We start from the raw sequence: 12,952 nt of genomic DNA, 5'->3' as shown, positions 1-12,952 counted from the left end.
CCGGCATGGCCAAGGAGTGGCCTCTAAGGAGGCCAGTTGCTTAAATAGAAGGCAGCTGCCGGATGCTTCCTAACTTCATGCCCCCGAAAGGGGTGGGACTTGGAGCCCAGTGGCTGAAGCAGGACTGTTTGCCTTGACATTCCGGGCCTGCGGTCCAACTCAGGAACTGGGCAGGACAAAGGCACAGATGCAAACCAGGTGGCACCCAGTGACCCTTCCTCTGGACGGTTGTGGGTTCTGTCCACGCTCTGTGACTTCACCTGGCTTAGAAAGGGAGCCCTGGCATTTTGGGGCAAGGTGGGAGGCTGGAACACAACTTCTCCCAGTATTGTGAGGTTTTAGAACTTTTTACCTGTGCCTCAGTTTCCTAAATGAGACACAGCTTTGAGTCGACAACCCCTTATCCCAGACTCCAGTTTTCTGACAATAAGATTCTGAGCAAATCGTCATATACTTTCGCCTCGTTACCCAGGGTTGCTCACTTCGAGACAAATGCATGCAAACCTAAGGTATGCAAATAGACATGTTTTGTTTAAACTGCCAATCCTAAAGCTTTTTCTGCAGGAGAAAAAAAAAAAAAAAACCCGGTGGATTTCCGGAGAGGTGGCCCATGACTGGTCGCGAGGTTTCTGACTTTCCCTCTCCGACCGGCTGGGGTAGGGAATTTGCATAATGTAAATGGAGTCCTCGGTGGAGCCCCTCGACCAGGCCGGCAGGGGCCTCCTAGTGTGCTTCCGGAGGTTGTCGGCAGAGGACGCTGGCGGCTCCGAGGCCGCTCCTTTCGGCAGCTGGGCGGGCAGAGGGGAGGAGCGACGGGATCTCGCGAGATTATCGCGCGGTAGGGGCCCAGTACCCAGCATGGCGGACTCGGGGTTGCTGCTAAAGCGGGGTTCCTGCCGTTCCACTTGGCTGCGGGCCCGCAAGGCCCGGCCCCAGCTCATCCTCAGCCGCCGGCCCCGCCGCCGGCTCGGGACCCTGCGCTGGTGCGGTCGGCGGCGCCTACGGCGGCGATTACTGCAAGCCCAGGCGGCCGGCGTGGACTGGAGGGAGGGAGCCCGTCAGGTGTCGCGCGCGGCGGCGGCCGGGAGACCCAAGACCGCGACCCCCAGCCCGATCCCTAGCCCGACCCCGGCCTCCGAACCCGAATCCGAATTCGAATCCGCCTCGAGTTGCCGCCGGCCTCTCCTTATCCCGCCGGTGCGGCCAGTGGGCCCGGGCCGTGCGTTACTGCTGCTGCCGGTTGAGCAGGTAGGTAGGGGACGCCGGCAGGAGTCCCCGAAGGCAGGGGGGCTAGAGAGGCAGCCCCAGGAGAGCTGCAGGGTAGGAGAGGACCGTAGTCCCCCGGGCCTCTTCTCTGGCTGTCAGTCCGATTCAAGTCCATCTTCTTGGTGCTGGCAACTAGGCTCTCCTAAGCAGCAAAGTAACAGGTACCCTGCTAAGGGGTCCCTAGGCCTTAAGAGCTAAAGGGACTTTATTTATTTATTATTTTATTTTATTTTATTTTATTTTGACACAGTCTCACTCTGTTCCCCAGATTGGAGTGCAGTGGCGCGATCTCGGCTCACTGCAGCCTCCGCCCCCCGTCTCAAGTGCTGCTCGTGCCTCAGCCTCCTGAGTAGCTAGGACTACAGGAGTGCGCCACCTCGCCCGGCTAATTTTTGTATTTTTATTTGTATTTTCTTTGAGACGGAGTTTCACTCTTGTCGCCCAGGCTGGAGTGTAGTGGCGTAGTCTCAGCTCACTGCAACCTCTGCCTCCAGAGTTCAAGTGATTGTCCCGCCTCAGCCTCCCAAGTAGCTGGAATTACAGGTGCTCGCCACCACGCCCAGCTAATTTTTGGATTTTTTTTTTTTTTTTTTTTTTTTTTTTTGATACGGAGTCTCGCTCTGTCGCCCTGGCTGGAGTGCAGTGGCCGGATCTCAGCTCACTGCAAGCTCCGCCTCCCGGGTTTATGCCATTCTCCTGCCTCAGCCTCCTGAGTAGCTGGGACTACAGGCACCTGCCACCTCGACCGGCTAGTTTTTTGTATTTTTTAGTAGAGACGGGGTTTCACCGTGTTCGCCAGGATGGTCTCCATCTCCTGACCTCGTGATCCGCCCGTCTCGGCCTCCCAAAGTGCTGGGATTACAGGCTTGAGCCACCGCGCCCGGCCAATTTTCGTATTTTTAATAGAGACGGGGTTTCACCCTGTTGGTCAGGCTCATCTCGAACTCCTGACCTCAGGTGATCCACCTCCTAAAGTGCTGGGATTACAGGCGTGAGCCACTGCCCCCGGTCCAATTTTTGTATTTTTAGTAGAGATGAGGTTTCTCCATGTTGGCCAGGCTGACCTCAAGTGACCCACCCGCCTCGGCCTCCGAAGTGCTGGGCTTACAGGCGGGAACCGCGTTGCCCGGCCCTGAAAGGGATTTGATTTTTTTTTTTTTTTTTTTTTTTTTGAGACGTAGTCTTGCTTTGAGGCCAGACTGGAATGCAGTGGCGCGATCTCTGGGCTCACTGCAACCTCCACATCCCGGGTTGAAGCAATTCCCCTGGCTCAGTCTCCCGAGTAGCTGGGACTACAGGCGCGTGCCACCTCACCCGGCTATATTTTTGTATTTTTAGTAGAGATGGGGTTTCACCATGTTAGCCAGGATAGTCTCGATCTCCTGACCTTGTGATCCACCGGCCTCAGCCTCCCAAAGTGCTGGGATTACAGGTGTGAACCACTGCACCTGGAACCCTGAAAGGGATCTTAATAGTTTTTTTCAGCTCTGTCCCAAAGTGCAATCTCGGCTCACTGGATCCTACAGGCTAATTTTTTTGTATTTTTAGTGTGAACCACTGATCACCTGACCTTGTGATCCGCCCACCCTGAAAGGGATTCTGAGCCACCACGCCCGGCCGGGATCTTAATAGTTAAAAAAAAAAAGGACAGCACTTTGGGAGGCCGAGACGGGCGGATCACGAGGTCAGGAGATCGAGACCATCCTGGCTAACACGGTGAAACCCCGTCTCTACTAAAAAGACAAAAAACTAGCTGGGCGAGGTGGCGGGCGCCTGTAGTCCCAGCTACTTGGGAGGCTGAGGCAGGAGAATGGCGTAAACCCGGGAGGCGGAGCTTGCAGTGAGCTGAGATCCGGCCACTGCACTCCAGCCTGGGTGACAGAGCGAGACTCTGTCTCAAAAAAACAAAAAAGGATTGCAGTTACTGAGAGCTCAGAAATTCCAGGATTTAAGGGTTCTAAGTGTTTTAGGCTTTGAACCCATTTAAACATCCAGCTCTCTTATCGAGTAGTTGCCCCTATCTCTAAGTATGTTTACAGATGAAGAGACTGAGGTTGGGTAACTTACACAGTAGAGGGAGAGCTAGGAGTCAAACTCAGGCAGCCTGATTCTTAACATGGACGCCATTTCTGGGAGATTCCCTGTCTAATGCTGGAGGGAAGACAGAACCCAGGAAGTTCTGGAAGAGACTTGGCAAGCTGTGGGTCTTTAAAAGGACAGAGTGGTAGAGTCTGAACCAGGAGCAGAGAGCCGAGTTCACAGTCACCATGCTCTCTCTGTAGCTGCCATGGGGTATGATCTAAGGTTAAAAACATAAAGTATGGGCCAGGCACGGTGGCTCACACCTGTAATCGCAGCACTTTGGGAGGCTGAAGCTGGCAGATCACCTGAGGTCAGAAGTTTGGGACCAGCCTGACCAACATGGTGAAACCTCATCTCTACTAAAAGTACAAAAATTAGCTGAGTGTGATGGCACACTCCTGTAATCCCAGCTACTCTAGAAAGAAAGGAAGAAAGGAAGGGCCGGGCACGGTGGCTCACGCTTGTAATGCCAGCACTTTGGGAGGCCGAGGCAGACCAGGCTGGTCTCAAAATCCTGACCTCAGGTGATCCGCCCACCTAGGCCTCTCAAAGTGCTGAGATTACAGGCATGAGCCACTGTGCCCAGCTCTCTCTTTTCCTTTTCCTTTCTTTCCTTCCTTTTCCCCTCTCTCCCTCCCCCTCCTTCCTTTCTTTTCCCCTCCCTCCCTCTCTCCTTCCTCTCACTCTGCCACCCAGGCTGGAGTGCAGTGGTGCAATCTCGGCTCACTGCAAGCTCCGCCTCCTGGGTTCACGCCATTCTTCTGCCTCAGCCTCCCTAGTAGCTGGGACTACAGGCGCCCGCCACCACACCTGGCCAATTGTTTTGTATTTTTTTTAATAGCGATGGAGTTTCACCGTGTTAGCCAGGATGGTCTCGATCTCCTGACATTGTGATCTACTCGCCTTGGCCTCCCAAATGCTGGGATTACAGACGTGAGCCACTATGCCCGGCCAATATTTGATTTTCTGTACCTGAATGAGTTTGCTGAGGATAACGGCTTCTAGCTCCATCCATGTCCCTGCAAAGGACGTGATCTCATTCCTTTTTATGACTGCAGCCTTTTAAAATTTTTTATTTTATTTAATTTTTATTTATTTATTTATTTATTTATTTATTTATTTATTTTTGAGACAGTATCACTGTCACCCAGGCTGCAGTGTACCGGCATAATCTTAGCTCACTGCAACCTTTGCCTCTGGGTTCAAGTGATTCTCATGCCTCACCCTCTGGAGTAGCTGGGATTACAGGCACATGCCCAGCTAATTTTTGTAGTTTTAGTAGAGATGGTGGCAGTGGGAGCGGGGTGCTGGGGGATTTGCCATGTTGTCCAGGCTGGTCTCAAACTCCTGGCCTCAAGTGATCCCCCCACTTCCTTCTCCCAGAGTTGCGGGGTTACTGGCGTGAGCCACCGTGCCTGGCCCAATATTTATTACTGATGGAGTGGAGTGGTGTAATTATGGCTCACTGCAGCCTCTACCTCCGAGACTCAAGCAGTCCACCCATCTCAGCCTCCCAACTAACTAGGACCACAGATGCATGCCACTGCACCCTGCTAATTTTTAAATGTTTTGTAAACAGAGGTCTCTGTTGCCCAGGCTGATCTTGAGCTCCTGGGCTCAAGTGATCCTCCTGCCTCAGCTTCACGAGTGTGAGCCACTGTGCCTGGCCTTACCTGCCTTTTAATGTGTGAATAGCAAGTTAAGATTTTAGAATCTGGCCAGGTGCGGTAGCTCATGCCTGTAATCCCAGCACTTTGGGAGGCCAAGGCTGGTGGATCACCTGAGGTCGGGAGTTCGAGACCAGCCTGACCAACATGGAGAAACCCCGTCTCTACTAAAAATACAAAATTAGCCGAGCATGGTGGCTCATGCGAGTAATCCCAGCTACTCGCAGGAGATACTTGAACCTGGGAGGCGGAAGTTGCAGTGAGCCGAGATAGCGCCGTTGCACTCCAGCCTGGGCAACAAGAGTGAAACTCTGTCTCAAAAAAAAAAAAAAAAAAGAAAAAAGAAAAAAAAACATTTTAGAATATTTCAGTCATTAGTGACAGGATGTATAATGTTTGTTCTTTCTGTTTTCTTTCCATGCTAGGGTTTTACTTTCAGTGGCATCTGCCGTGTGACCTGCCTCTATGGCCAGGTGCAGGTATTTGGTTTTACCATCAGCCAAGGCCAGCCTGCCCGAGACATCTTCTCTGTGTATACTCACTCTTGCTTGAGTATCCATGCACTTCATTACTCGTTGCCTGAGAAAAGCAAGAAAGAACTCAAAAGGGAAGCCCGGAATTTGCTCAAATCTCATCTTAACCTTGGTAATGAAAAGAACTGGGTAATTTACTGAGGGCCTACTGTGCTAATACTAATTAATAATTTTTAGGGCTGAGCACAGTGGCTCACGCCTGTAATCCCAGCACTTTGGGAGGCTGACGTGGGCGGATCACGAGGTCAGATCGAGACCATCCTGGCTAACACAGTGAAACCCTGTCTCTGCTAAAAATACAAAAAACAATTAGCCAAGTGTGGTGGCGGGCGCCTGTAGCCCCAGCTACTCGGGAGGCTGAGGCAGGAGAATGGCGTGAACCTGGGAGGCGGAGCTTGCAGTGAGTGGAGATCGCGCCACTGCACTCCAGCCTGGGCGACAGAGTAAGACTCCTTTTCAAAATAAATAAATAAATAAATAAAAATAAAAATAAAAATGCAAAAAATTAGCCGGGCATGGTGGTGGGAGGCTGAGACAGGAGAATGGTGTGAACCTGGGAGGCGGAGCTTGTAGTAAGCCAAGATCGGGCCACTGCCCTGCAGCCTGGGTGACAGCGAGACTCTTTGTCTCAAAAAAATTTTTTTAGATGCTTACTATGGTCTAGACAGTGTGCCAAGGACTTTGCTATATGTATATAAACCCTTACAAGGGTCCTGAAAGTGAAAGTACTATTGTTATCACCATTTTACTGACAAGAAAAATTGTTCAAGGCCACAAAATTATTATGTGGCAAACCTGGATTGACTTCTCCCCCAAGGTGTGTTCTGAGTATGCAGTATGGCCCCCTGAAAAAGGCTCTCAACCACAGTTCCTACTCCTGAAGTTTATAGTTTAGCCGAGGAGATGGCAGTCCTAAAGGGTGTGGAACGTAATTAAGTTAGTGCTTCTAAGGTGGTTTCTTTTTCTCTTTACAGATGACAGGCGTTGGTCGATGCAGAATTTTTCTCTTCAGTGTTCCATTGTGTTGCTAGAACATCTGAAAACTGCGTCTGTAAACTTCATAACCAGCTATCCAGGTTCATCCTACATTTTTGTGCAAGAGGTAGAACCCGTTTTTATTCAGAGATTTGCTAATTACTTGCACCAAAACAGTGATATTAAATGACTATGTAGGATGTTGTCTTGGAAGAGCAGTTTGTCCATATAGTGCTCTCGGTTCTACCGAATGTAATACGTGTATACAGAAAATAGTATAGAAAGGTATATTGTGAAAAATGTTCATCCTCCCCTCCTCAGTTTCATTCCTCAGCCAGCATTTTATATCGTAGTTGGTTATGTGCTTTTTGGGTTTTTATTAACACCATGCTCCAGCCCTGCTTTTTTGGTTTTGTTTGTTTGTTTGTTTGTTTTTGAGACTGAGTCTCTGTCACTCAGGCTGGATTGTAGTGGTGTAACCTCAACCTCACTGCAACCCCCGCTTCCCAGGGTCAAGCGATTCTCCTACCTCAGCCTCTTAAGTAGCTGGGATTACAGGCGCCTGCCACCATGCCCGGCTAATTTTTTTTTCTTGTTTTTTGTTTTTTGTTTTGAGATGGAGTCTCACTCTGTCACCAGGCCGGAGTACAGTGGTGCAATGTCAGCTCACTGCAACCTCCGCCTCCTGGGTTCAAGTGATTTTCCTGCCTCAGCCTCCCGAGTAGCTGGGACCACAGGTGCATGCCACCATGCCCGGCTAATTTTTGTGTTTTTTAGTACAGACAGGGTTTCACCATGTTGGTCAGTCTGGTCTCAAATTCCTGACCTCAGGTGATCCACCCACCTCTGCTTTGCCTCCCAAAGTGCTGGGATTATAGGTGTGAGCCACCACGCCTGGCCTTTTTTGGGATTTTTAATGGTTGTCTTTATATCTCTGTTTATTAATTTGAGATAATAAAAATTTTCTCTAAACTATGAATGAGTAGTTTAAATGTACTTATATTTTCTTTTACCTCTTTCCTTACCTCTAATTTTTAACAAGTCGTAATTTTTATTACTCAAAAAGGCTTCATTTTTTATTTAGCTTTCTGACTCTGTGTTTGTGCCTTCAACACTTTTACAATGATGTTCTCCTCCTCGAGAAGGAAAGCACGCTTGATCCTGTCTTGAACACATTTAGCACACATGGAACCACCATAGGCTCTGCTGACATGTTTTTTGTTTTGGACAATCTCATAAGAACTTTAGATCTTGGCCGGGTGCGGTGACTCATGCCTGTAATCCCAGCACTTTGGGAGGCCAAAGTGGGCAGATCACTTCAGGTCAGGAGTTGAAGACCAGCCTGGCCAACATAGTGAAACCCCATCTCTAGTAAAAATACAAAAAATTAGCTGGGCGTGGGGCACGCGCCTGTAATCTCAGCTACTCCAGAGGCTGAGGCAGGAGAATCGCTGGAACCTGGGAGACGGAGGTTGCAATGAGCGGAGATTGCACCACTGCACTCCAGCCTGGGAGACAGAGTGAGAATCCGTCTCAAAAAAAAAGAACTTTAGGTCTCATGGCATGGACCCCTCGAAGCCTGCCTGGGCCCACGCCAATGCAGATTTTGGTGTTTTCCCAACCTTCTTGTTACAGAGACAAACAGTTTTATTACCAGGGGTTCAGGAGGCTCTTAACAAAACGAGGCTGTGTTGTAGGAAGCCTAGCACGGTGTATTGTAGGAACCCTATCACGGTGTATTGTAGGAAGCCTAGCACGGTGTATTGTAGGAAGCCTAGCACGGTGTATTGTAGGAAGCTAGCATGGTGTATTGTAGGAACCCTATCACAGTGTATTGTAGGAAGCCTATGACAGTATATTGTAGGAACCCTATCATGGTGTATTGTAGGAAGCCTAGCACCGTGTATTGTAGGAAGCCTATGACGGTGTATTGTAGGAACCCTATCGTGGTGTATTGTAGGAACCCTATCATGGTGTATTGTAGGAACCCTATCACGTGTATTGTAGGAAGCCTATCACGGTGTATTGTAGGAAGCCTATGATGGTGTATTGTAGGAAGCCTATGACGGTGTATTGTAGGAAGCCTATCACGGTGTATTGTAGGAAGGCCTATGATGCTGTGTCAAATGCTGGACCATTCTCACTTCCTGTAGACAACGTCCCTAGAAGAGAGCTTTTATTTGTATTTTTGAGATAAAGTCTCTGTTGCCCAGGCTGGAGTGCAGTGGCAAGATCTCAGCTCACTGCAGCCTCAGCCTTTCCAGGCTCAGGTGATCCTCCCACCAGAGCCTCGCAGTAGCTGGGATTACAGGTACATGCCATGACTCCCGGCTAATTTTTGTAGTTTTTGTAGAGACAGGATTTTGCCTTGTTGCCCAGGCTGGTCACGAGCTCTTGGACCCAAGCAATCCACCTGCCTCCAAAAGTGCTGAGATTACAGGTGTGAGCCACCGTGCCCGGCCTCATCTCTAAATTTTTGCTGGCCATATTATTCATTTCCTTAAGTTCTTTTTTTTTTTCGTTTCCTTAAGTTCTATTACTATAATTGTCTCCCATGGGCCAGTAGGTGGAGTCTAATCTGCAGGATTGGCAGACAGACTGGATATGTGAGGGGTGAGGAAGAATCAAGGAATCACAGCAGGTTTTTGGCTTAACCACTGAGGTGCATGTAGTTGCCATTAACTGGGATGGGGTCACTGCAGGAGGAGTGGGTTTCGATTTGTTAACCTTGAGATGCCTGGTAGATATCCAGCTGGACATGTCAAGTGGGCAGTTGAATGTATGAGTCTGGAGTTCAGGGAAGAGTTTGGAGGTGGAAATATGGGAGCCTTCAGCAGAGAGGATACCCAGGCCACCAGATGCAATAATAATGCCTATGGAGTTGAATAGATAGAAACAAGACGGTTCCAGCTCTGAGCCCTAGGGCACTCCAAGAAGAGGTCCAGGCAAAGATGAGGGAGCAGCAGATAGTCATTGGTTTTTTTTTTTTTTTTTTTTGAGACGGAGTCTTGCTCTGTCGCCCAGGCTGGAGTGCAGTGGCGCGATATCAGCTCACTGCAAGCTCCACCTCCCGGGTTCATGCCATTCTCCCGCCTCAGCCTCCGAGTAGCTGGGACTACAGGCGCCCGCCACCATGCCCGGCTAGTTTTTTGTATTTTTAGTAGAGACGGGGTTTCATCATGTTAGCCAGGATGGTCTCGATCTCCTGACCTCGTGATCCACCCGCCTCGGCCTCCCAAAGTGCTGGGATTACAGGCTTGAGCCACCGCGCCCGGCCTAGTCATTGGTTTTAGTGGAAAACCCAGTGTGTGATGTCCTGTGGGTCAGGAAGTCTTTAAATGAGACTTAACTGAACAGCAGTGATAAATGCTGCTGGTGGTCAGGTGAGACCTGAGAAAGCGCTGGCTGTAGAGGCCGGGAAGTAGCCTGATTGGAATGGGGTCAAGAGCCTGGGCGGAGAGGGACTGACGGGTTTAGTAGTAAAGTATTTTGCTTTGGTAGAAGTTAGCTGTAAAGGGAAGGAAAGAAATGAAGCAGTAGTTGGAGGGGTAAGTATGATCAGGAGAGTTTTGTAATTTTGTTAAGATGGATGAAAAAAACATGCTGGAACATGGCAGATGGGAATGATCCAGAGGAGAGGGGAGGTACCCATGCAGCAGAGAGAGGAGAGGCTGCCGGAACTATGTCTGTAAGTTGGCCACTAGGGATGGTTCCGGTTCTGGCATCATGTGGCCTTAGGAGCACAGCCAGGTCATTCATAGTGGCTGGAGGAAGTCCCTAGGAGAGGGCCAGAGGAAGTAGAAGTTGTCCTCTGATTATTTCCTGCTGCACTGGGAAATGGAACCAAGGTCATTACCGTGTGGGAAGCAGATAGATACGAGGTGGGTGTGGGGAATTTGAAGTGAAAGGAGAGAGGAAATGAGAGCCGGACAGTGAACGGGCTGTTGTGGTTGCCTGTTAGTCCACTGCAGAGTCCAGTAGCTGGACCAGGACTGCAGAGGAGGAGATGGAATTGCCTGTTCTCAAGCCTTTCTTACTGAAAGTGAATGTTCCAGATGCCATTGGGCAGCGACATTCTTTTTACATTTATTTTCAGCTTTATCTGTTTTTTTCTGGGACTTCACTACCACTCTTCATATTTCTTATGCTCTTTCTTGGATACTTTTCTCCCTATCCCACCCTCTGGATGTGTCAGTAGATTCTGGAGTTGTTTTTTCACTTAAGGAAGATAGTAAACTTGATTATCTAATTTTATTAGATGTTCTTGTTTTGCCCTCAGTGATTGATAATTACACATAGTGTAGAATGGTTGGTTCAGAAGACTTTTTTCTCAAATTGTTGAAGGCCTTGTTCTATTGTTTTCTAGGATCCAGCATTACCAATATGAAGCCTCACACTAGGCTGCTTCTCTTTTTTATTTTATTTTATTTTTTATTTTTTTATTTTTTATTTTTTTATTTATTTTTTTGAGACGGAGTCTTGCTTGTTGCCCAGGCTGGAGTGCAGTGGCCGGATCTCAGCTCACTGCAAGCTCCTGGGTTCACGCCATTCTCCTGCCTCAGCCTCCCGAGTAGCTGGGACTACAGGCGCCCGCCACCTTGCCCAGCTAGTTTTTTTTTGTATTTTTTAGTAGAGACGGGGTTTCACCGTGTTAGCCAGGATGGTCTCGATCTCCTGACCTCGTGATCCACCCATCTCAGCCTCCCAAAGTGCTGGGATTACAGGCTTGAGCCACCGTATTTTTTATTTTTTTTGAGACACAGACACAGTCTCACTCTATCGCCCAGGCTGGAGTGCAGTGCCACAATCTTGACCCACTGCAACCTCCACCTCCTGAGTTCAGACAATTCTTGTGCTTCAGCGTCCCAAGTAGCTGGGATTACAGGCATGCACCACTGCACCCAGCCTGCTTCACATTTCTTTATGATGTCTTTTTTTTTTTTTTTTTTTTTTTGAGACGGAGTTTCGCTCTTGTTGCCCAGGCTGGAGTACAATGGTGCAATCTCAGCTCACTGCAACCTCCACCTCCCAGGTTCAAGCAATTCTCCTGCCTCAGCCTCCCGAGTAGCTGGGATTACAGGAATGTGCCACCATGTCAGGCTAATTTTATATTTTTAGTAGAGACAGGGTTTCTCCATGTTGAGGCTGGTCTCGAACTCCTGACCTCAGGTGATCTGCCCGTGTCGGCCTCCCAAAGTGGTGGGATTACAGGCGTGAGCCACCGCGCCCGGCCTATGATGTCTTTATTCTGTGTTGATGAATTGCAAGAGGATGTGCTCATGGAGGGGGTCCCTTCCTTCATCCTCTTCTGTGGTGAGCTGGTTCCAACTGAGCCTTACCTGCCTCAGCAAGGGTCTGCTCTTCCTTTCCTTGGGCTGCTTTTCCAGTCCTGGACTTCACAGACCTGTGTTCTCCCTCCTTTCAACTCTGTTTGCATATGTTCTATGTGTTTCTGCTTTATGTTTTCAGAGGTTGCCTTGACTTAACTCTACATCACTCACCTGGTCTAGAGCCAGGGCCCCTTGCTGAATGCTTCCTGTGCAGTCAAGTCTTACCAGGCATTATCTTTTTCTCTGGAGTCTGCTGTGGAGGCAGTGGCAGCTCGGGAGAAAGCAGAAACTGAAAACAGACGTGGATAACTTCAGGAATAGAGTTGGCAACACTTGTTGATGGGCTGGATTTGGGGGCAGGAGACAAAGGGAGGAAACAATTTATCTTCTCTGGCTTATAACTGGGTGAGGCTTGTTTAATTTAGTACTGAAGAAAAAACTATGCATTTTTTCACCTTAAAGTTTAAATTGTTGATTTCAGAGTCCAACTCCCCAGATTAAACCTGAATATTTAGCCTTGAGGTCTGTTGGCATCAGAAAAGAGAAAAAAAGGAAAGGCCTTCAGTTAACCGAGAGTACCCTTTCAGCCCTGGAAGAGTTAGTCAGTGTTTCCTGTGGTGAGTAATACACACTGATCACCCTGAGTGTCTGTCCACCAAACCCCCAGATGATTATTAGTCATAATTCGAGTCCAAGGAAGATGGCTAATTCTAGCAATCAATGTTTGTTTCCCCTTCAGAAGAAGTAGATGGCTGCCCTGTCATTCTGGTTTGTGGATCCCAGGATGTTGGAAAGTCAACATTTAATAGATACCTGATTAACCAGTTGTTAAATAGGTAAGAGTGCTTTTCTTATGGCTTTGACACATTGCTAGGTTTTTGGCATTAAGTGGGATTTTTGATTTGGAGGGAGTGCTTCTTGGCTTCTAGCTAGAGATTACATACAGTTCTAAAGCTGCCCAGCTAAAGCATCTGGTCCTCACTGCCCTCTGCTTTGCAGCGTATGACAATGCTCTAGCGTGGGCTGACTAGCTTGCCTGCAGGTGAACTTCCAAGAGGAGACACTTGGTCTCAGAGTCTGTATTCATAAGTTCTGGTAT

At 48.9% G+C, this 12,952-nt stretch overlaps 3 protein-coding genes across 6 annotated transcripts in view; 2 read left to right on the top strand and 1 right to left on the bottom strand.

Annotated features, from left to right (window-relative positions):
• THAP3 (THAP domain containing 3) overlaps positions 1 to 12,952 on the bottom strand; it is a 399,270-nt gene that overhangs the window by 75,111 nt on the left and 311,207 nt on the right. The gene's annotated exons all lie outside the window — the stretch shown is intronic.
• Positions 1 to 12,952, top strand: part of PLEKHG5 (pleckstrin homology and RhoGEF domain containing G5) — a 614,078-nt gene that overhangs the window by 522,620 nt on the left and 78,506 nt on the right. The window lies entirely within an intron of this gene.
• Positions 769 to 12,952, top strand: part of NOL9 (nucleolar protein 9) — a 29,363-nt gene continuing 17,179 nt past the window's right edge. The window contains exons 1-5 of one of the 2 annotated variants that reach the window (XM_050787247.1): positions 769 to 1,248; positions 5,441 to 5,660; positions 6,523 to 6,650; positions 12,335 to 12,470; positions 12,593 to 12,689. In XM_050787247.1, coding sequence (XP_050643204.1) covers positions 859 to 1,248; positions 5,441 to 5,660; positions 6,523 to 6,650; positions 12,335 to 12,470; positions 12,593 to 12,689 — 971 coding nt within the window. In that variant the 5' untranslated portion in view covers positions 769 to 858. The remainder of the gene's footprint in view (positions 1,249 to 5,440; positions 5,661 to 6,522; positions 6,651 to 12,334; positions 12,471 to 12,592; positions 12,690 to 12,952) is intronic. The other variant, XM_050787257.1, reaches the window with a different exon arrangement.

This window comes from Macaca thibetana, chromosome 1 (genome assembly GCF_024542745.1).
Source record: "Macaca thibetana thibetana isolate TM-01 chromosome 1, ASM2454274v1, whole genome shotgun sequence".
Classification (NCBI taxonomy): Eukaryota; Metazoa; Chordata; class Mammalia; order Primates; family Cercopithecidae; genus Macaca; species Macaca thibetana.
Note: the sequence above shows the minus strand (reverse complement) of the source record. Positions and strands in the feature narration are given on the sequence as shown.